At 42.3% G+C, this 21,746-nt stretch overlaps 2 protein-coding genes across 7 annotated transcripts in view; both read left to right on the forward strand.

Annotated features, from left to right (window-relative positions):
• atxn7l1 (ataxin 7-like 1) overlaps nt 1-18,109 on the forward strand; it is a 43,743-nt gene extending 25,634 nt beyond the window's left edge. For all 5 annotated transcript variants that reach the window (XM_063217101.1, XM_063217102.1, XM_063217105.1 and 2 more), the window contains 5 exons: nt 1-245; nt 3,431-3,704; nt 4,649-4,770; nt 7,404-8,265; nt 14,223-18,109. In XM_063217101.1, coding sequence (XP_063073171.1) covers nt 1-245; nt 3,431-3,704; nt 4,649-4,770; nt 7,404-8,265; nt 14,223-14,240 — 1,521 coding nt within the window. In that variant the 3' untranslated portion in view covers nt 14,241-18,109. The remainder of the gene's footprint in view (nt 246-3,430; nt 3,705-4,648; nt 4,771-7,403; nt 8,266-14,222) is intronic.
• Nucleotides 18,110-19,880: 1,771 nt separating this feature from the next.
• znf800b (zinc finger protein 800b) overlaps nt 19,881-21,746 on the forward strand; it is a 30,675-nt gene continuing 28,809 nt past the window's right edge. For both annotated transcript variants that reach the window (XM_063217106.1, XM_063217107.1), the window contains exon 1: nt 19,881-20,297. The gene's annotated coding sequence lies outside the window, so the exon portion shown is untranslated. The remainder of the gene's footprint in view (nt 20,298-21,746) is intronic.

Here is a 21,746-nt window from a genome sequence, read left to right on the forward strand (position 1 = left end):
ACTCACTCCCTGACCGCTCGGCGTGCCGTACCTGGGAGGAAGAGAGACTTTGACTTCCTGCTGGCGGAGCACAAGGGGCGGGCCAAGGAGAAGGAGGTGGTGGGTGCACCCAAGGGGGACGCCCAGACGGGCAGCCAGCCCAGCCAATCAAACGACACTACTCCCAGCAGGGCCGCCGCCCACTGTTCCAATGGCAAAACCACTTCCACTCTGCGGCTACGGCTGGCAAATGCACACATGCACAGGTGAGATGCTTTAAGTGTGCTTTAATTATTGTGGTTCCAGTTTATTTTCCTGTACCTGTTTCATTAACTGGGCACATATAACAGTGTGTAAGATTATGTACATGCACTGTAGCCTGATTATCATCGACTTTCAAATCTCTTCGAGACTTGGTCTGACCAAGAGCATAACAATTAACATTTCCCAAACGGCATTTCCCAAACGGCCTGCCTTGTTTTGCTAATTATTGTTGGCTTCCCAACATAGTGGGAGGAGTTCCCGATTTTGCGGGAACTCAGTATAGTACTTGCATTGCTCTTGACCTGACTGGTAGCAACATTGAAGCTGTATATACTGTATGTACACTATGCAATATTACCTGCTGGTGCATGTAGATCAGGGGTGCCCAACCAGTCGATCGCGAGCTACCAGTCGATCTCGAGGGGAGTGGCAGTCGATCGCGACACATGTAATGTGACAGGGAAAATACTGTCTTTCAAAAGTAGGCTATGTAGTAAGCTGCTGGTACTGTATTGGTTAGATAATTAGTCCCACTGTAACACAGAATGAGGGGAAAGCATTAGGAAGTGACCGTGAGGGTATTGAAGTTGATTCATGTGTGCAGACATGTAACATCGGGTGACAGAACATGTGCGCAACGATGCGTTATGACGCGGCGAGATGCGAGGATCTTCGTCCAAATCGCTAGTCGCATGCATCATCGCTAACTGCGTTTACATCGCGTGCCGCGTGTAAGGGAAATGTTAGTTGTTGACATGTATGGAATTCACTTCAATTTGTGCTGTTTCCTGCTCCAGTTGTGGACAGAACGATTGGCCAATGCTGTGCCTATGCTGTGCTACTGTCCCAGAGCAGGAAAAAAAACCTTCATAGAAGAAGACTCTTAACAGGGGTGTTAACCAATTCAATGAGTTCTCTCATTGCTCTCTCTCTCTCTCTCTCTCTCTCTCTCTCTCTCTCTCTCTCTCTCTCTCTCTCTCTCTCTCTCTCTCTCTCTCTCTCTCATAGCAAAGTGAACTTAACTAGCCTACTATTTACCCACAACAAATGGTGAATTTCTGAGCCCTTTTTTAATGTGGACCACTGAAGGCATGATAATGCTTCATCATATTTTAGAAATAGGGCCTATGTGTCTACATTTGCCTTTTATATACCAAATGTGTATCATTTTGAAATTGTTTCAGTTGTTTATGACTTGTATAGGACTGAAATTATCTCTGCATACTATCAGTGCTGTATTGCTTTGTAAACATCGGCTATTCAACACACTTTAAAAACATACTGAAAAGATACGGCCATAGTAGCCTACTAAAAACATTTTGTTCATAATAATGGTGATTAATAAATGGTGATCTTAAATTTTCATACTGACATTCTTAAATTTGACTTGGTAGATCACGACAGACCATCAACTTCAAAAGTAGATCTTGGTTAAAAAAAGGTTGGGCACCCCTGATGTAGATACAGTAAATTAGGCACGTTACGATACAGTTATAACGATTAATCCTTTTTTGCTGATGACACTGAGCTCTTGTGAATGTCTTAAGATAGCAGTGTCAAATTACAATGTGCAGTACGATTGTTGAAGATTGTTACAATAAATGTATGTCTGGCCCTTGCTTTACTAAGCTATTTTCTTATTTATTTGTACTGCCTTGAAGGGGGAGTTAATATTTTATGCTCGCAAACAAAATGCATTAAGGATGCCATTTTTATTTTTATTTGATCATGTTCTGTTGAAACGGATCATCTAAAATATTTAGAAGCTGACAGAACTAACGGAAGCCATTCAAATTTGAAATTATATATCAAGCTATATGAAAATATACACACAAACAGTAGTCCTGTATTGGAAAACTGAAACAAGGTCATACCAGTCACCTGCCAAAAACACTCATTAAAGGGATGGGTGAGCAGATTCATGTTATATTGTGGATAAATGGGTATGGTGGTAAATATTGATTTATCTTTTCTGTCTGCACGTTGTGCTGGAATCATTCAAAAAGGAAAATCATTTTCTTGTTTGTGTTGACCATGACAATTATTGTTTCCCTGCGTTTTTTCACAAATGCTTTGAATCTTCTGTACTGTGTGTAGTCATTTCAATGACAGAAATGTGTAGCATTTAGAGTCATTTCATTGCTTGGTGCACAAGTTGTAAAAACACAGATTTTAGGTACTTTCTGTGATATAAGATCCTTGGCTTGGTCAAAGTATTATTGTAACATTCTCTTCTCAATTTCCCAAGTCAAGATCAGTTCTCACTGGCAATGCTGTAGCGCAGGGGTGGGGAACCTTTTTCAATCGAGGGGCAACTTCAAATTCATCCGAGGGCCGTAAAAGTCCTCCGAGGGCTGTACTATGAACACAAATCAGGATTTCCCCCTGCACTTTAGACCTATATTGAAGGCAGCCATCTTAAAAACAATAATATGAATATGAATATAACTTACTTTTATTGCAAATGCAATTTCTAAGATTGCTTTACAAAATATGTCCTATCTATCTTATGTGAAGCTGCGATGTAACATTAAAATTACATCTGGGGCCGGGGGGGGGGGCCGTAAACGGCCCTCAAGACATAGGTTCCCCACCCCTGCTGTGGAGGCATATCCATTCATGACTCTTAAAGGAACACATGGTTGGATTGAAAGGTTAATTAATTACTGTCCCGAGTTAGCTGATACTTAAATAAGTCATTACTAAGTGAATGGTGACTCTCGATGGCAATGAGTTATGACTTGATTCGGCAAAAAACGATGGCAGTGTTGATATCTTTGAATGTCCCAGGTTGACAAAACGGAGGTGTTTGTTGATAAGCTAATTGAATCATGTCACGTCGAAAGCGAACTGCTTGACTGCTGCACTTTGATCGGGCCTGGATCATATGAAACCAGGTGATGTCACCTTTTTACAGCAATGGCAGCTGAAGAGCGAATTGATTTTGCAAACTGTCAACAAGACAAAAAAAACGTGTTTAATGATATGTCTGCCCTTCCATGGCTTAACGGTAGGGCACTAGGCCACTACACCGGCGACCCGGGTTCGATTCCCGCCCGGGTGCTTTGCCGACCCTTCCCCGTCTCTCTCTCTCTCCCCCACTCGCTTCCTGTCCATATCTTCACTATCCTGTCACACAAAAAAAATATTTAACAATAAGATTTCTGTGTGTCTGTGTCCAACTCAGGTCGGGGGGCAGCGGGGCTGCAGCGATGCTGAGCTCCGTCCCAGACCCCGTGCCCAGCAGCTGGCAGAGGGCAGGCGGAGTGGCAGCAGCATCATCATCATCATCAGCAGCAGTAGCAGCGGCATCAACAGCAGCAGCAGCAGCGGCGGCGTCAACAGTAGGCGGGGGAGGGGCGGAGAGCCGGCTGTCCAGCGATGAGGGGGAGCCAGAGGCCCCCGAGGAACCCGACAAGCCAACCTGCCATTACTCACCTCGCCACCCGCACCCCATGAGCGTAAGGACACACAAACACGCGCACGCACGCTCACAAAATACAACCTGCTATTACTCTCCTTGCCCCAAGAGCATAAGGGACACACACACACACACACACACACACACACACACACACACACACACACACACACACACACACACACACACACACACACACATACACATACACACAACCTCGGCCTAGATGCCAACCTGCCCATTACTCTACTCCCGTGCATACACCACATGATTGTAAGGGCCACAAATGTACACGCAATCGTGTGCACACACACAAACCACCTTGTTTGAGATGTGCCAACCTGCCATTACTCTCCTTGCCATCCATACACCATGAGCATGGGGGCCACAATAGGGCTCTCTCTCTCTCTCTCTCTCTCTCTCTCTCTCTCTCTCTCTCTCTCTCTCTCTCTCTATCTCTCTCTCTCTCTCTCTCTGTGAATCTCTCTCTATTTCTCTCGCTCTCACACAAACACACACACACACAGCCAGTCTCTCTCTTGTTCTGTCCCCAGGACCTCTGCCAGCTGTCTGTGGGATTGCAGTCCAGCAGAGGCCTGAATCAGACATGACTTTGAAATGGTCGTTTTTCAGTTTGAAATTGTGCAACCACAGTACTTGTCAGGTCGCCTGCCCCCCGTCTCTTGCACATAGCTGTTTTGGTTTAGATCTCAACATACACACATTTGATCCTATTTTTAGACATTGTCCTGTCTTGTGTGCTAGATAGTCACACTGGGTAATGATGAGGAATTGATAGTAGTTCATTTTGTATTATTCAGAATTGCTTGCAAAGGTGTGTGCGTGTGCGTGTGCGTGTGTGTGTTCATTCATGTCATAAATGTTTACGTTGTTCATCACATATCTCCATGGACGAAATTCACCCTCCTCTCTGGAAATCCTCCAAACAAAGTCTGACCATTTTTCAACCTTCTTTTCCCCCAGTGTTGTGCCTTCAACAGTCGGTTGATGGGAAGAGGTCATTATGTGTTTGACCGACGCTGGGACAAGATACGACTGGTGTTGCACTCCATGGTTGAGAAGCACGTCAACTCCCAAATGTGGAAGTAAGCCTGAGTGAAATAAGTGTCTAAAATTATGGCTAGGACATGGGTATTGCGATTGGGAGGTCAGGGGTTCAAATCCCATACCCTGTAAAAAATATATATGGGGGCTCTCCTTCTCCCTTCAGAGGTGGCTGAAGTGCCCCTTGGGCTAGACATCCAATCCCACCATTGAACTTTGCACTTACAGGGTTTAGGCAATGAAACTGAAACACTTGGCTTTAGACAGGTTTGGCCATAACAGCTTGGCCGGAGAATTTAGGTGCACATTTAGTTCCGTCATGATTTGGGCAGATGTGGTTTTATGTTTTTTGGATACAATTCGGGTTGGCACCCGAACATCCCCTTCAGACAGCGTCCTCTTGTGTCCACTCTTAATACTGTTGGATGTGGTTCGTCCTTCTTGGTGATATGCTGACATTACCATTTATTTAAAAAAAAAAAAAGAACTCCATTGCAACAGGTGCTTTTTAGCCCCCTAAATGGGATATTTTTAAATCCAGATTTTTGATATTAGGGTTTTGAAACTCTGTTTACGTGTAAACGGAAGGCCATAACCATTGCGTTTTCAAACATCCATCCATACCGATATGGGTTCCAAATGTTGTTTATACTGCGCGAACCTAGCTGCGCACAACTCAACCTCTGATTGTTGGAAACCGCTGTCGGTTAAAAAATTAGCTCACGTGGTTGGCTGCCAGTGTCTTGCCCCTCCTCATAACATCTTGTTGGTAAACACTGAGAACCCATGTATACGTGTAAACCGCTTCCTACTGTTGCAATGTGCAATTAATGAAGATTGGCCATCAGGCTGGTCCAATTTAGCCATGAAACCTCCCACGCTAAGGTGCTGTTTCCACGTAGCAGGATATTTTTTAGCAGGGTATTTTTTTCTCCTGTTGAGGTGTAAACGCAACATGTGGATAAAAATAAATCCTCCATTGTAACAAATGTGTTTCAGCCCCCTAAACAGGATATTTTTTTCTCCTGCTTTTTATACCTGGATTTTTAAATATCTGCTACGTGGAAACGGCAGGCCAAAACCAATGCAAAACCAATGCAACCAGGAGAAAAAAATATCCAGCTACGTGGAAACAGCACCTGAATGTGGATATTTTTTTTTCCTGGTTACATTGGTTTTGGCCTTCCATTTCCACATAAGCAGATTTTTGAAACCCACATATCAAAAATCCTGCTTTAAAAATATCCCAGTTAGGGGGCTAAAATGCACAAGAGTTTTTATTTTTATCCCCATGTTGCGTTTCCACCTAAACAGGAGAAAAAAATACCCACATATAAAAAATATCCTGCTAATGTGGATTCGGCACCTTAAATGACAGGTGTTTCACCTTCATTCAATGATTATAGATAGGATGGCTTACTTACATGTACGTCATTAGAGCGTAGTACGCCATGGCCGCAAGGGGAGTCACTTTCTTCTTCTACGGTCAGTACTGGCGGCATGGTAAAGAACAATGCCAGTACCGCCAGGGTTTGAGTGTGGATCAGGTCATAGGACAGTTTCTTGGTAGTTGTCCTTAATTATCCCCTGCAATTAATGCTGACCGACAGCTGCAGTTAATTTGGCCACAAACTGAACATGAACAACTGGACATCCTCTTTTGACCGATTTGGAGTTTCTGGTATCACAATTTTTATCCATCATGGCGTCCCACCCACTGCCCATGTGCACCGTTTCCTCAAGCTACACCCCCGCACTACACCGTGGCCAGTGCATTTTCCAGCGAGTGATAGTTTTTATCCATTCTACGTTCTTTGGTTTCATTGTCCAACTTTGTAAATCCTGGTAGCCATGGGTCACTTTGGACAAAAGCCCCCTCTGATTATAATGTACTGTTCTGTATTTATAGGGAAGATTTTATAATTGTCTCCTACAAGTTCTTCTGCACTTAATTTAAACTTCTTATGGACTTTATTTAAAGATTGCTCCCCATGCCAGTAAACTTGCGCTTTGTATTTATTGGTTATATATTTGTTCTATTTTTTCATGTTTTCTAATATTTGTTTGATTGTTAAACGGCTTTTCCTTCACTTCATACATCACATCTGATTTTCTCCTTTAATGTGCCTTACTGGTTTAGTGATGATAATGAAGCTTCTACTTACCCTTAGTGTTTAAAGGTGCACTGTGTTGGATGGTGCTCAGAGTAGGTATTGCAACTATGCTGAAATAAATGATGGAAGTCTTTAACACTGTTAATGCTCCCAGTGATTTATTTGCACAGCGTTTCGGACCTCCGTCCTTTTTCAAGTGCAACAATTGCAACTATGCTGCTCATTGAGCATGGGCTGCTTATTGCCAAATTCAATCTTTTCATGAATATTTACGAAGTAATAAACTAATATTTACGAGTATGACCAAAGTACAGCATGTTTTGCAGCTAAAAATGTCTATTTCTGGAAATTCAAAATGGCAGCCAATGGAGAAGATCCCCCTTTTTATGTATGAAAAGTGCAATTTTCCCTGTCATAATAAATTGTTAGAATTTGATGGTGGTGGTAAATATTCGTGGAAATGTAACATTTGTGAATGGGCGTATGAATTTTAGAAATGCATTACTAAAAATATTACACAGTGCACCTTCAATGAGATGTTCTTGATTGTATTTCCATAGGAAGGTACCGTTGGCCGCGGAGAGCCTAGCCAACAGCAACTCCCCCAGCCCCTCAGACTTCCCCTCTCCCGGCTCGGGCATCCTCTCGCCACCCCCTTCTCTGTTCGCCTCGCCCGCCACCCCTCCTCCTCCATCCCTGGACGGCGTCTCAGTGGTCTCCTACTCCACGGCCTTCCTCCACAACCACAACGGAGGAGGCATCTTCTGCATCAGGGACCCTGACCCACCCACTCCCTCCTCCTCCTCTTCGTCGTCATCCTCGTCTTCGTCCTCCTCTTCTGCCAAATCGTGTCGGACTAAGCCCTCCAAATCTCCAAGGGCCCAGAGCAGTGAGGGCCCCGGAGCCAAGAGGCGAAAGCCTTCCGAGGGAGGCGGTAGCTCGCATCGGAAGACCGGGAACGGCTACCACCCGCCTCTGCCTCCACCTCCTCTTCCTCCTCCTCCTCCGACAACGACAACGACCGCTTCGATACAGGCCTCACCTAACCCGGCCCTTATCAGCAACGGCACAGCTGACCTGTCCGTCAAGAGCAAGGGGTCCGGCAGGATAGTGCAGGGAAACAGGGACTCGAGTGGCAGGTACTCGGTCAGTGGTGGTGGTGGTGGTGGTGGTGGTGGTAGTGGCGGGGTGGTGGGCACAGGACTCCTGGGGGACCACCCACTGTCACAGCACAGCCCCGCACCCTACGGCACCGCAGCAGTGGCAGGGGACAGCCGCAAACGGAAGTCGTCGTCCGCCTCGGCAACGACCCGACCCGGGAAGGTGGCCAAGACGTCGGGGCTGGACAACATCTTCAGGAAGAGCAGCCTGAGCCTTCTGGCTCCCTTGCCCGAGTCGCCGCACAATCCTCACCTCCGACAGGTACACTTCAGCACTTTTCCTTAAAGTGTCAATGTGCACAATTTCTCTACCCGAAAAAGGTGATAATGATATACAGCAGGGACGGGCAACTTTCATGGTGAGGAGCAGGGCTTGACACTGGCACCTGCCAACCAGCCAAATGCTGGTAAAACTTGGCTGTGGCTAGTAACAATTACAGTGCCACTAGCCAATTTGGCAGGTAGCTTATTCAATGGTATGACATATCAGAATAGCATATACTGTATTCTGCGTTTTACTCCTTGTGTATCAATTGTTTCTATTTAAGTTCAAGAAAAAGCTCAGTTACTCAGTTTCTATTTGTTTGATTTATTTCCATGTAGAAAGCTATGCACTCATCTGATTGCTTTAACACCTCCTCTTCTGAGGCTAGATGAACAGTGTCATGATAAAGGAAAAAATGGCTAGTAGAATAGCTGGAAGGCTAGTGATTAAGGAAAACCATTAGCCACATGGCAGGAGTTAGTAAAGTTAGTGTCAAGCCCTGGTGAGGAGGGCCACATGTTTTCTTCGCCTCCCTCTGAGGGCCTTGTGACCACGGATCTGACTGCAACTCGCAGACTGCCGATTATTGTTTGAAAGGTATAGGTGTTCTCCTTCGGTTAACACTATAATTACAATAGATTGATTCAGTACTGTTTTTTTTTTATCTTGGCATTTTTTAAATATATTTTATCTATGGGTCGCACTGAGTGAGGGCGCGGGCCACATGTGGCCCCCGGGCCTCCAGTTGCCCATCCCTTTTTGAGCAAAAATGCCCCGTAGCAACATGATCGGATCTTTATTTTCTAATGGAATGGTTAACATACACTCGCCTCCAAAAGAGTTGTCGCCTATCCATCTGTTTGGAATAACAGCTAATAACCTGACTTTCAATGAATCACTTGGCTTCAGAAGTCACTCATATGAAAGCTACAACCCTCCCGAATGAAAATGTGTGTACAAAGATAAATTTCATGCAGCAACTAAAGATGGACCCTTTATTGAACACAGGCAGGGCAGATTTTCACAAGACAAAACTTTTGTCGCCTATCGAACATAATGTGAAAATGAGCAGATAAGTCACTTCAAAACACTTCAAATACGCAGATTGGGTGTCATACTTAATCACTGAATCACTCTCACCTCTCCAGAAAATCAACTTTGGCCTTAGGTGTATGTTTAGGGTCATTGTAATCATGGAAAGCAACACAATGAAAATCAATGGAGTTCAATGATAGATGGTGACATATTCGCTATTCGTAGAGCAATACATTTTAACTTCATGATTTAATCAATGATAAAAGCCCTCAATCACCTGCCGCATGCATACAGCTGCTCATAAGAGCTGTATCTGTACCATGTTTCACTTTATGCACCATTTATCTTTTTTCATATTCTTCATCTTCAACACCATATAGTTTTCATGCTATCAGTTCTAAAATGGTTAATCTTGGGATCTTGACTTCAGAGTATGAGTCCCATTAGCCTTCATTTTTGTCAGAATTAGGCCTGACATACTCTTGGTTGGCTTTTTTGAGACAGGACAGTGGGAGAGACTTCTTTGGTGTTAAAGGTGAAGAATTTGGAAACAATAAATGTTGCCTAAAGTCAAACATGGGAGGGATACAGCTCTTATGTGGAGCTGCATGCATGCTGCTGGTGTGTGAGGGCTTTTATCATTGATTACATCATGAAGTTAAAAATGTATTGCTCTACGAATAGCAAATATGTCACCATCTCTCATTGAACTCCATTGATTTTCATTGTGTTGCTTTCCATGATTACAATGACCCTAAACATACACCTAAGGCCAAAGTTGATTTTCTGGAGAGGTGTGAGTGAATCAGTGATTAAGTATGACACCCGATCTGTGTATTTGAAGTGTTTTGAAGTGACCTATCTGCTCATTTTCACATTATGTTCGATAGGCGACAAAACTTTTGTCTTCTCAAAATCTGCCCAGTCTGTGTTCATTAAAGGGACAATCTTTCTTTGGTGCATGAAATTTATTTTTGTACATTCATTTTCATTCGAGAGGGTTGTAGCTTTCATATGAGTGACTTCTGAAGCCAAGTGATTAATTGAAAGTCAGGTTATTAGCTGATTTTCCAAACAGATGGATAGGCGACAACTCTTTTGGAGGCGAGTGTAGTTACCTGCTGCTGAGTTTTCTTTGGGTGTATTCAAACCAGGAAAGTTTGATAAGCTTAGTTCACTTGCTTTGGTCTGGACCAATTTTTTTCTCCACTTTGGTGCGGTTCGCTTTCACACTGTAAATTTATGTACACGTAAGTGGACCAAAATCTGTCCATAACGCTTTTGGTCAGAAATGAAACGTGCACTAAGTGCTAAATCCAAAGTGAAGTCTTTACTTTACATTACATTACATTTACTTTACTTTACATTACATTACATTTAGAAGACGCCTTTGACCAAAGTGACTTACAAAGGAGGAAATTTAAGCAGAAACAGGGTAAGGGGTCAGCGCAGGGTACAGCAGTATACAAGTAATTAGTAACAAAATATAGTGAAAGCGAAAAGTGAAAGCCCATTGGGAAACTCCAACTCCCATTGTCATTGTGACACAGCACTCCACAGCACACAAGTGAACACTGCACACTGCACACAACGAAATTGCATTTATGCCTCACCCGTGCAAGGGGGCAGCCCTCAGTGGCGACCCATGGGGAGCAGTGCGGTGGGACGGTACCATGCTCAGGGTACCTCAGTCATGGAGGAGGATGGGGGAGAGCACTGGTTGATTACTCCCCCCACCAACCTGGCGGGTCGGGAGTCGAACCGGCAACCTCTGGGATGCAAGTCTGACGCCCTAACCGCTCACCCATGACTGCCCAGATAGATAATAAACAAAGACATCTAGGCGCAGTTTACAATTGCAACACTGACAGCATTGTCCACAAGGTAAAATAAGATGTAGCATAGCAAAATAAAAGGCATAAAAAAGTGGTCTGAAGCAAAATGTAGAGAATAAACAAAGACATTTGGGCGGCGGCGCAGTATACAGTTGCAACACTGACGGCATTGTCCAACTACTGCACAATTATTTTTATCCATGACAACAACGGAGGAAAGCACATCATGTTGTGACATTTTCTTGCTCTTCACGCAAGATGTAGGCTAAAAGACATGGCATATTAGTCCCATCTGTTATAGCAGTCTTACGGCTCACTTCAACTCACATTGTGGTTAACTAGTATAGCTAAGCATCACCATCCTCTTTGGCTGGGAAACATCTGACTCAAACGAAAATACCTCCAAAAGATCTACACCAGGGTCCTTCGTCCGGATCGAGTCCGACCTTTTAGACCGGTCTGGCCACTTGTTTGATCCGGACCACTGTTTGATGGTTTGGAGTCAGACCAGCCCAAAAGGTTGCCCTCAATTAAAGTGTTATAATTAGGGCTGTCATTTTAACGCGTTAATTCGATTAATTAATTACAAGGCGCATTAACGCGTTGTAAAAATTAATGGCATTAATTATTTATGGGTAGACATACGTTCTAAGCGCATGGCGTGGCAACTGAATTCACTCTCTCACGCCGTGATAAATACAAGCCGTCCGTCAACTTCTAAAGCTAAAATACAATAAATACAACAAATACAGACACTTTTCTGTCTTTTTTCATGAACAAAGGCATATGTTTGTATTTAATTATTTTTAGATATTTTTGAATTATTACGAGATGTGCCAGTTGACGCTGCATTGCTGTGAACAACTGTTCAGTTAAAAAATAGCTGTGGACCAACGACGTTTTCCTTCAATTAACACAAGCAATCAGACAATCTCTACAGCTTAAATAGGCTACAACTAATGACATGTCAGACCCAATGTGGTGTTTTTCCCATTATCGGTTTGTCTATATTTGATAACTTTTAGAAAGCATTTTATCACGAGATGTAAGCTACCAGTCTGCGCTCGGCAGCTGGTTCATCTGATATGAATACAGGCGCATTTCAAGACAGTTTATCATTTGATTTGGCCATGGCAGTTGTATAATAGTTGGACTTGTGGTAGGCCTACTTAAATCTTTCATACAACTATAGCCCCGCATACGAATGAATTGACTGTTCAGGCTTTGAAACACACGACGCAAATATTTGTGCTCATGATGTGTGACCGCGGTAGCCAAGCTACTACCTAGAGCCTACCGCAATTTCAGCAGAGGTTTCTGCTCATCTGCAGAACAACACTTGTCTATTCACCACAACATCAAACCACTTGATAGATAATTGCTACCTTGTCCACGCTGCACGTAAGAATCAAAATATTACAGGCTCCGAAATTACCCCATGACACAAGCTACAGTGCAAGTGTCAACAGCGCAGAGTAGCCTTGGGATTTCAATTTGACAGCACAAAGTCATCGCAAGTGCTGGAAGATGATCTTCTCAAGTTGGGTTGTGATTACAGCGATTTTAGTGATACATGCCACGTTCAGAATAAAATAATACCACTGTGAATCTTTGCCACAGATGTCAAGTTGACAACTTTGATCGCTAACTAATATCCATAGAATATTTTGGTGTAGAATCAATGTTTAGTCCAAGCAAGGGTTATTGGCTAGCTCAGTGCAGTTATCATTCCTGGCTAATCCAGCTCCCCAAAATGTAAACAAAACGTGAATGAATGCACGTCATCTGTTTCATCAGGGGGTGTTCCCATTTCCTTGAACTCTGACCTTTTCTGATAGATAGAGAGATAGATAGATAGATAGATAGATAGATAGATAGATAGATAGATAGATAGATAGATAGATAGATAGATAGATAGATAGATAGATAGATAGATAGATAGATAGATAGATAGATAGATAGATACTGTAGACTCATTTTTTGTGTTGGCTAATGTAGCCTATTTATTCACTAACTCTGTTTACCAGGCCTATTTTAACATATTAGTACATCATAGGGCTTATAGGCCTATTGTAGGCCTAATTATTATTATTATTATTATTATTATTATTATTATTATTATTATTATTGTTGTTGTTGTTTCGCGTCATGAAAAGAACATACGAGTAAGTGTGATTAATTAGATTAATTAATTACAAATTCTGTAATTAATTAGATTATTTTTTTTTATCTACTGACAGCCCTAGTTATAATGATAAATATTCCAAGCATTGTCCAGATCTTAAGTTGATGATAAACAGGGCAACTTTTTGAGCAATGTTTCGGGTAATGATGCTATAAAATGCTGTTTGGACATCAATCAACAATGACACTTTGAATAAGAGAACTTGAATCAGCAGACAAATATGCATCAGAGAATTAGGAGCCAGCCATGTTATTGTTTGCCAACATTGCTCAAAAAGTTGCCATGTGCATCATCACCTTTTATATTTTAACTTGCCAGGGTGCAGAACTTGGAATACAACACCCATAGCTGTTGGGAGCATAACAGATGGAAATTAGCTATTAGCTATAATCTGGTGCAGGTCATCTTTTTACTATGTAACTAGTGTACCTTGCACATGTTCCCTGATGAAATAAACCAATAAACTAAACTAAACTAGTCATTGTGAGCAAGTAGTATACATGCAAAATGACAAGTCAATAAGAACACTGATGGTGATGAAGATTGTGATCAAGCAACATCACTCTACCCACCGGACCTTTTCAATTCGATGTCTTCTTGCTACTCTTTGTTCACATGTGTCCATATTGTATCAAGTTCATAAAGGTTGGAGCAGGCTTCACCCAACAATTTTTTCTTATTTTAGGGGTGCTGACCAAAATATTGTAAAACTAAAAAATGAGAAAAGGTCGCACCATGCATAGGTTTCTTTATTACACAGACGCGTTTCAGCGTTCTGCACACTGAGGAAGGCAGAACGCCGAAATACGTCTGTGTAATAAAGAAACATATGCATGGTGCAACCTTTTCTCATTTTTCCATATTGTATCAACCAATACATCCTTCTCTCTCTTTCTCAGTCCAAGGTGCACCACTGACTCCACTGATCACCATAGGAGAACAGGAGGATGCTCTGCTCTGTTCTGCAGATAGACTGTTAACTGCCATCTGCCATCTTCTTCCAAGGCTCCCCATCTTCCTCCTCCTCCTCTGTCTACATCTTAAGGCTTTACTGGAATTGTCACTCACAAACCAGAGAGGTAAAACTGAGGCCGTTTGGGGTCAGGTTGGCCCAAGGAGGTTGTCGGGCAGGGTTGGGAATCCTGTCAGTCCACACTGGCAGTCATAAAAAAAGGAATTAGAGGGTCTATCTTCCTCCTCTTTTGGTACTAAACGACGCTCTCTTAACCTTGTCAGCCTTTTGTGCTGCACATCTAAATGGGATATCTCTTTTCTCCGTAGACAGTTTGTCTACTGGTGTACAGGAAGACTCTGTGAGGACATACCGTCTATAACACGGCGGGCCCATCAGAGCTGGACTGGCTTTGTTCTGCTCAACACCACTCTCGATGCCGCTGAACTTTTTTTTTTCTGTTTTTGTTTTGTTTGGCTCATGTTGTTGTTGTTATTATATAGCAATGCATTCTATCGATCCGATTGATCATGTCGCCTTGTTGAAGATGCCAGGACAAAAGGAAAAAAAGGATTGAAGAGGAGAAGAGGGGCACCTAGTGGTGATGTGGGGTGGCCGCTGATTTTCTTCCGTGAGCTGTGACGAAACGTGGGGAGACCATAATGCCTGAGGCCTGTCCACCATGTATCATATTGCACATCCATACACATGTACATGTACATGGATGTACACACACACACACACACACACACACACACACACACACACACACACACACACACACACACACACACACACACACACACACACACACACACACACACACACACACACACACAGACAGACAGACAGACAGACACACAGACAGACACACAGACACACAGACACACACACACAAAACAAGGCTCTGGAATTGGAAAAGCCTCTACACCATGCCTATCTAAAGTGCACTTAAATCTCTTCCCACCTGGACCGTTGAGCAGGTGATGGAGACAAACAGGAACTTTTCAACCAAGGGAATTCTTTACTTACTGACACTGTTTGGCAAGATTTATTTTTTAAATGAAATGGGTTGAATTCAGGTTTTTCTTTCCTCCAAGTATTTCAGTTCTGTTGCAAGGATCGCAAGAACAACAACAACAAAAAAACTGTCAGGACTTGCACCTCAAATGGAAAACAACATAAGGAAGTGTTGGGTTTTTTTGTATGATAATTTATCATTTCTATATTAATTTTTCTAACTGACTAGTGTAGGGCTAAAGATGAGCAAAAGTATATTTGTATGTCGTTTTAAAAAAAAAGTTGAAAGTATTATTATTATAGAGTTTGTATTGTTGGACAAAGTGTACATATCTTTCTATTATTTTTTGTATTTATTATCAATCTTGCAGAGCTACATGAAAAATAGTCCCACCACCCCTAATCCCTGCCACCCATCCAATCAATGTGTGTTAAAAGACTATACCCCCCCACACCCCAAAGAAACCTATCTTGCCTTCTTTTGCAAGGGTATTTTATTTTCCCTCCAATAGTCCCACTGTTTATTGAAGAACAGTTCTATGCCGTGTCAGCTTTACCTTGTGGTTAAAAATCCCAAGTATTATACTGCTGTTTGTGAGCATGTATATTATTGAATAATTATTTGGTTAAAGGTATAGACACAGGCACACTAAAACCAACCATAGTCGTGTAGATTACTTTGGTGTGGATTTGATTTCGATCAGCATGATCACCTTAAATAGTTAACATTTGCATAGTACATGCCCCTTTGCACTTTGTCATATACCAGGAATTTCATCTGGTTTTATTTATAGAGAAAAGATGTTTCAATCATATATAAAAATATATATTGCATAGGAAGACAAAATGTTTGTAAAGATTTTTTTTTCTTGTTTCCTTTCTGATTACCCTGCGTTTTAGAATATTCAGTGTGCATCTCGCTCATTGATGTGTTTTGGCCAGAAAATGTTATTTTGCCTTGCTCAAGATGGAGACTTCACGTACCACAAGAGATGAAGCCTGGCTTTTCAAAGGCTCTGTGAACTCCATGTAAAAGTGCTTCCACCCATAGTCCTTAGGTGTTGGTACGTAGTGCGCTTGGAGAGATTGCTGTCTTACAGTAAACTCTTTCCAAACTTTTGCTTTCTAATCTAAAGAACGCTGTGCTAGTATTGTCTCTCATACTTGAGAGGTCCCTTTCATAAACCCACAAAAATTGGATGTTTTCCCTGCAGTCTTGTTCATTTTGCTAGGCATACGCTCATGCATAACAGCCTGTTTTGTGCAAAGAAAAATACGTCCAAAGCCCAGGTATCCGTTGTTAAAAGCAATTTTAATGTAACAGTGACGTTCCTTTTTGAGGCACGCTAATGCACTGTTCCATTTGATAGTCTAAATTCTTAATTAACCCTAACCACTTCAGTAAATGTGGTTAATTGGAAAATTGAATGTTCGCAAAAGACTGTCTCTGAAAGCTCTGTCATTGTCCTTATTTACAGGTTTGGATTGTCATTTGATTAGATAACTGTTTTGTCTGCTATTTGAACTTTTCTCCGATATTGTCAAGAATGTTTTCTCTTTAATTTTCAGTTGACTGCCTCTTATTTCAAATATAGAGTAGGCCTATATAGATCTGTGGGGTTTGAAAGTGTATATTTGGTTGTAATAAACGACAGCAATTTTTATAGGCCATGCTTCTATGGCATGTCCACTGTGATCTATTTTTATTCTGCTTTCATATATTTGAACCAACTATATTTGACAAAAGTATCCACTTGTAACACTTGTCACCATGCAATGTCTTCGGTAACAATGCCATACGTTTTTGTTGTCATTTACGCACCTCCTTACCTTAAAAAAAAGCCTCGAGGTATAATACAAAAAGTGGATGATTCACACATGCATGGTAGCCTGGCGACGTTATCCTACGCACTTCCACCCAAAGATTTTAGTTTCGTACATAGTCTGACCCAACCCTCCTAGCTCAGTTCGCTCATGGTTCTGCCAATCAGCAAACACATGAGAGTGGTGATGCAGAACTCGCCCACGGAGTCTTTTACTGATTGGTTAAGGTAACACTATTGACACTTTTGGCTTGTTATTCGTATGCTTTGGCAACACTATATCGTAACAGTCGTGCTAATAAAACACAATTTTAAATTTAATTTGAATTCAGAACTCCAATGAATTAAAATTGCAGTTAGGTCAGACCATCTCTCACCTTCCACGTAAACGGATTCCTCTTGACTTGGTCCAGACTGTTTGACGGAGTCAACAGTCGGCTTTCGCCCAGGCTACATGCATGGAGGTTCATACATGGTTTTAAAACCACTTTCATCCTTCCTAACCTTAAAAAATGGTTATCATCTGACAAGTTTGCCAGAGACCGTCTGACCACCTCAGACTCACCTTCCATCAGACAAATTCAGGTTAAAGTGTCATGTAACTGTGTATACTAATTGTATTAAATTATATGAAATGTTATACTTACTGTCCTTTTGCTCAGTTATGTAACTTTTACACATTGTCGCCCCTATGTTATTAATGGAAAAATGTGATGCCCCTGCCCCAAAATCTGGTCAGCCATATAGAGCTGTTTTATTTTTTTTATTGTAAGGCCTTATTTTATATGGTTGTTTAAACTCTATCCAACTTAATGTATTTGAAAGGAAGTTACAACTTCAATGGCAAAACCTCAGTGGAATGGTGTTCCTATATATGTGCTTTTTACTCTGGCCCAAGGCATTTTCAGAAAGGAAATTGAGTATGTGTATTTTTCAGGGTTTGATCATGTTTTGGAATTCAACTGTTACACAAATACATTTTTTACCTGTCTCTCTGTGTCACCTTGTAATCTGTGTGTGTGTGTGTGTGCGTGTGTGTGTGTGTGTGTGTGTGTGTGTGTGTGTGTGTGTGTGTGTGTGTGTGTGTGTGTGTGTGTGTGTGTGTGCGTGTGTGTGTGCGTGCGTGCGTGCGTGCGTCAGATCTTAAACATTAACACTAAAATGACAGGGCAGTTGCAGATGATATAAAGTTTTCAACCTCCTCGCTTGTCTATGAAAGGCATTGCATAGACTGATACAATTAAGACAGGCACAATCACAGTAGACATCCAAACCGGTAGGCTAAAGCAGAGTAAGTATATAATAATGACAATAAATAGAAAAGTTTTTATTCTCAAAATTCTGTCTGGCAATTCAAGGGAAGGGTATACCCCCCACACTCCACCCCATCCAGCATTCTTATGGTAATGGTTTAGTCCAGGCCCTTCAGTTAGGAGTCTGGGGGAAAGCAATGGCTATCTTTTGTTGTGTTTTCTGTGGAGTTGAGGCATGGTTTGCCGGATTATAACTACAGGAGAACTCCTAGACTCCCCTCTTTTTTTATTTGGGTGCACACAATGGCACTACCAGTTTTTTTTCTTAGTCTCCAGCTGGAGGAGAGAGAGAATGAAAAAAAAACCTCCTGAAATTCACACATTAAAAAGCAGTCAGCAGTGAGGTGGAATCTGGGTGAACTCTGTTCGGAATTGATTTGTCATATACTGACGAAGAATTCGCGTGCGCAATGCTGGCTAACCAAGCTGCGGCTCGTGGGAACAATGCTGTCAGACAAATTTATACATCATGCACGTGTTTAGATTGCAAGCACTTTGGCGCGCTATCCCAGCTTACAGTATCATAGCAACCAAGTTTTCCCCAGCACCTGCGCAAGGGAGGCAGTTAAGTTTCTTCAGACATAAGAATTGCGTCTTCTTTACTTGATAGGATAAGTTCACGTGGTGGTTATATTGGCATCATTGGATAATTGCGTGAGGAAAATGTGTGAACATCGTTTGATTAGAAAGAAGATTCGAGGAGAAATGACTAACATTTCGCGAATTGCAAGCGAAGGTGCTGCTGCTGGCACACTGCTCCGTGAGGATGCTAGCAGGCTAGCATGAAAGAGGCTAATGTGGGGTGGGCTAGCCTGCTAGCCAGGATGACACTGCCACACTTCAGCAGTAAACTAATTTTATGAACACTGCCATTCGTTGGTGGATGATTCAAAAGCGCTTGCATTGAAGACCATGAATCCCTGACATGCTGTATCTCCCAATCACTTTGATAAAGCAGCAATCAGTCACTATTATTAGAGAAAGGAGTTATTTCAAACTATTAGAAACCAATTATTATGCCAGTTTATTACGCCATTGGCGTGCCCTTCCCAGTGACCACAAACCCACATGGTCTGTAGTTATTTTTTTTCTCCTGACCACTAATTAAATTGAACCAAACAAATGTTGCCAGTTGTTTGGGACGATACCTTATTTATTTTTTCTGTAAATGTAATGCCATTATTGGTGATACGTGGAGACCTAATTTCATGACGCAAATGTGCAACACGCCAATATTTAGGTGTAACCTGTTTTTTCCCCCCGAATTAGTTTTGATGTGCATGCAATAGTGCCCAGAAACTTAAAATAATAATAATGATAATGATAACAATAATAATACATTGATTTGCCTTTTTTGGGTGTTTTCCACGAACACTGCGCCTTATGGCAAAGTGCCTTGCTAATTTAGGATATCTATCTAAATCGACCTGAGAATTAAATAGGATCAGTTACTCATATTAACACAATAAAATGTTGACCCATTGTTCTGAAACTTTTTGACAGACGACAGTTTTAGTTTGGAGAAAAAAAACACCTTCGTTTCATTGATTTGGAGTGGGCGCGCGCCGCCACAGATGCACAAAAACATCTGTCAGAATCGGACATTATACACATTTTCAAATTTCAGTTGATGTCAGCTCTCGTGGAGTCCTCTGTTGCGTCGCCTGTCACTGTATATATAAAGTTTAAATGTAGCACCTTTTGCGCAGCGGCCGCACGACTGGAGCCTCTCCATAGTGTGCACAAAGGCTGCTGGCGAGGGAACTGCCGAGCGAGAACTCGGCACTGAGAGGCGTAATAAACAATCCCCAGCTAGCCCGAGAGGACGCACAGTCGAAGTAGCTCACCGGCCGAAACGCTTTTGTGGTACGTAACAAAAACTGATTCAATCTTCTCTTTTGGCAGGCAATTGACTAAGAAGTAATACAACGATATCTACATCCAAAGTGAACCTTTCAACCTTGGTCTGAAGTGGTTTTGGAAGCTAAAAATGCCTTCGTACCTCACCGAACGTGGTTGTTTTGCAGAAAATGGCGTCATCGTTCTCTTGTTCGGTCCATTCATGGAGGGGCGAATGTTTGGTTTCAGTGGCTAATAATGTCTGTTGACAGCGTTTATGAGGGTAAATCTAATGTGTATGTGTGGTATTTACCACATTTTACAATACAACTTCGTTATTTTACGCATTTGGGGCTGAATGAAGGCTGTAGGAAGACGCGCAAAGCCGGAAGGGTCACCGGACCTGTGCGCCAAGCTACTTCTTGGAAAAGGTGCCACCGAGCCGCATAGCGTAGCATCTAATCTTTACCATCATCGACCATTTTGTTGTTTCTTTCGGCTGTAGTAGCAAACATATAACCGTTTCAGGTCATTCGTAATTTAGTTTTGGGTCTAGTGTGGACGTATTCAACACTCCCTTTGTATATCTTTTGGGTCAGCCCGCTTTTACGCTGCACTCTCGGCCATGCTGCAATCTGTGGAGGGGGCCTCTTTTCTTGCGACTTGAAAGGTGCATTTTGTACGTAGCTCACCCTTTGATCAAGTTAATCTGGTCTTTTGTGATATGGAATGGTTGCTTTTTGGAGTTGACAATATAAGCGTGTAAAAGAGATTTCAGGGGCATAATAGGGCAATACAACGGTGCCATGAGAACGGAGAAGTGCATTGCGCTTCGTGTTGCGAAAAGACGGCTAGGAGAGGCTGTGACCAAACTAATGCTAGACTCCCAAACAATCGGGGAGTTGGCGCACATAAATTGGGTAGGTTAGTCCAAAGCTGCGCAACGATTGTGCCCCTTTGCGCATATCGGTGGTAGCCTAGCTCTTGCATTCTTGCTAAGTTATATTCGCTAACCTATTAGGATAGAATAACATTTATTGCCATCTATCCGTCTAACATCGAGGCACGGTTTCAGTTCATCATCTTATCACCGAATGGCTGGAAGACGAAGGGAAACCATCGATGTCTAGTAGGCTACCCTGTGCTCTGTCGGCCGCTACGTGTATGCGTCCTAGCCGTCCACCACGATAAAGCGAACAGATTCATATGGCCATGAACTCTTTCTCTGTGCGTCATAGACGGTTAAGATGGCACAAAATGACTAAAACATTAGTCATTATTTTTCAGTGAGATTGATTTTGAGGAACCACACCGCTGTTTTGTGGAGCTTGGTCCTTCTTGTAGGGGGTGATGTGGCGCTTTGGTGCACAATTCGTTAAGTTTTTTCGATGGAAGTTACGCAACTGATCTTTCCTTACGCGATGGTTCAAGTGGTCTTCGCCCTCCGTGCAGGGATGCACACTGATGGCGCGAATG

The sequence above is a fragment of the Engraulis encrasicolus genome, chromosome 15 (genome assembly GCF_034702125.1).
Source record: "Engraulis encrasicolus isolate BLACKSEA-1 chromosome 15, IST_EnEncr_1.0, whole genome shotgun sequence".
In the NCBI taxonomy this organism is placed as follows: domain Eukaryota; kingdom Metazoa; phylum Chordata; class Actinopteri; order Clupeiformes; family Engraulidae; genus Engraulis; species Engraulis encrasicolus.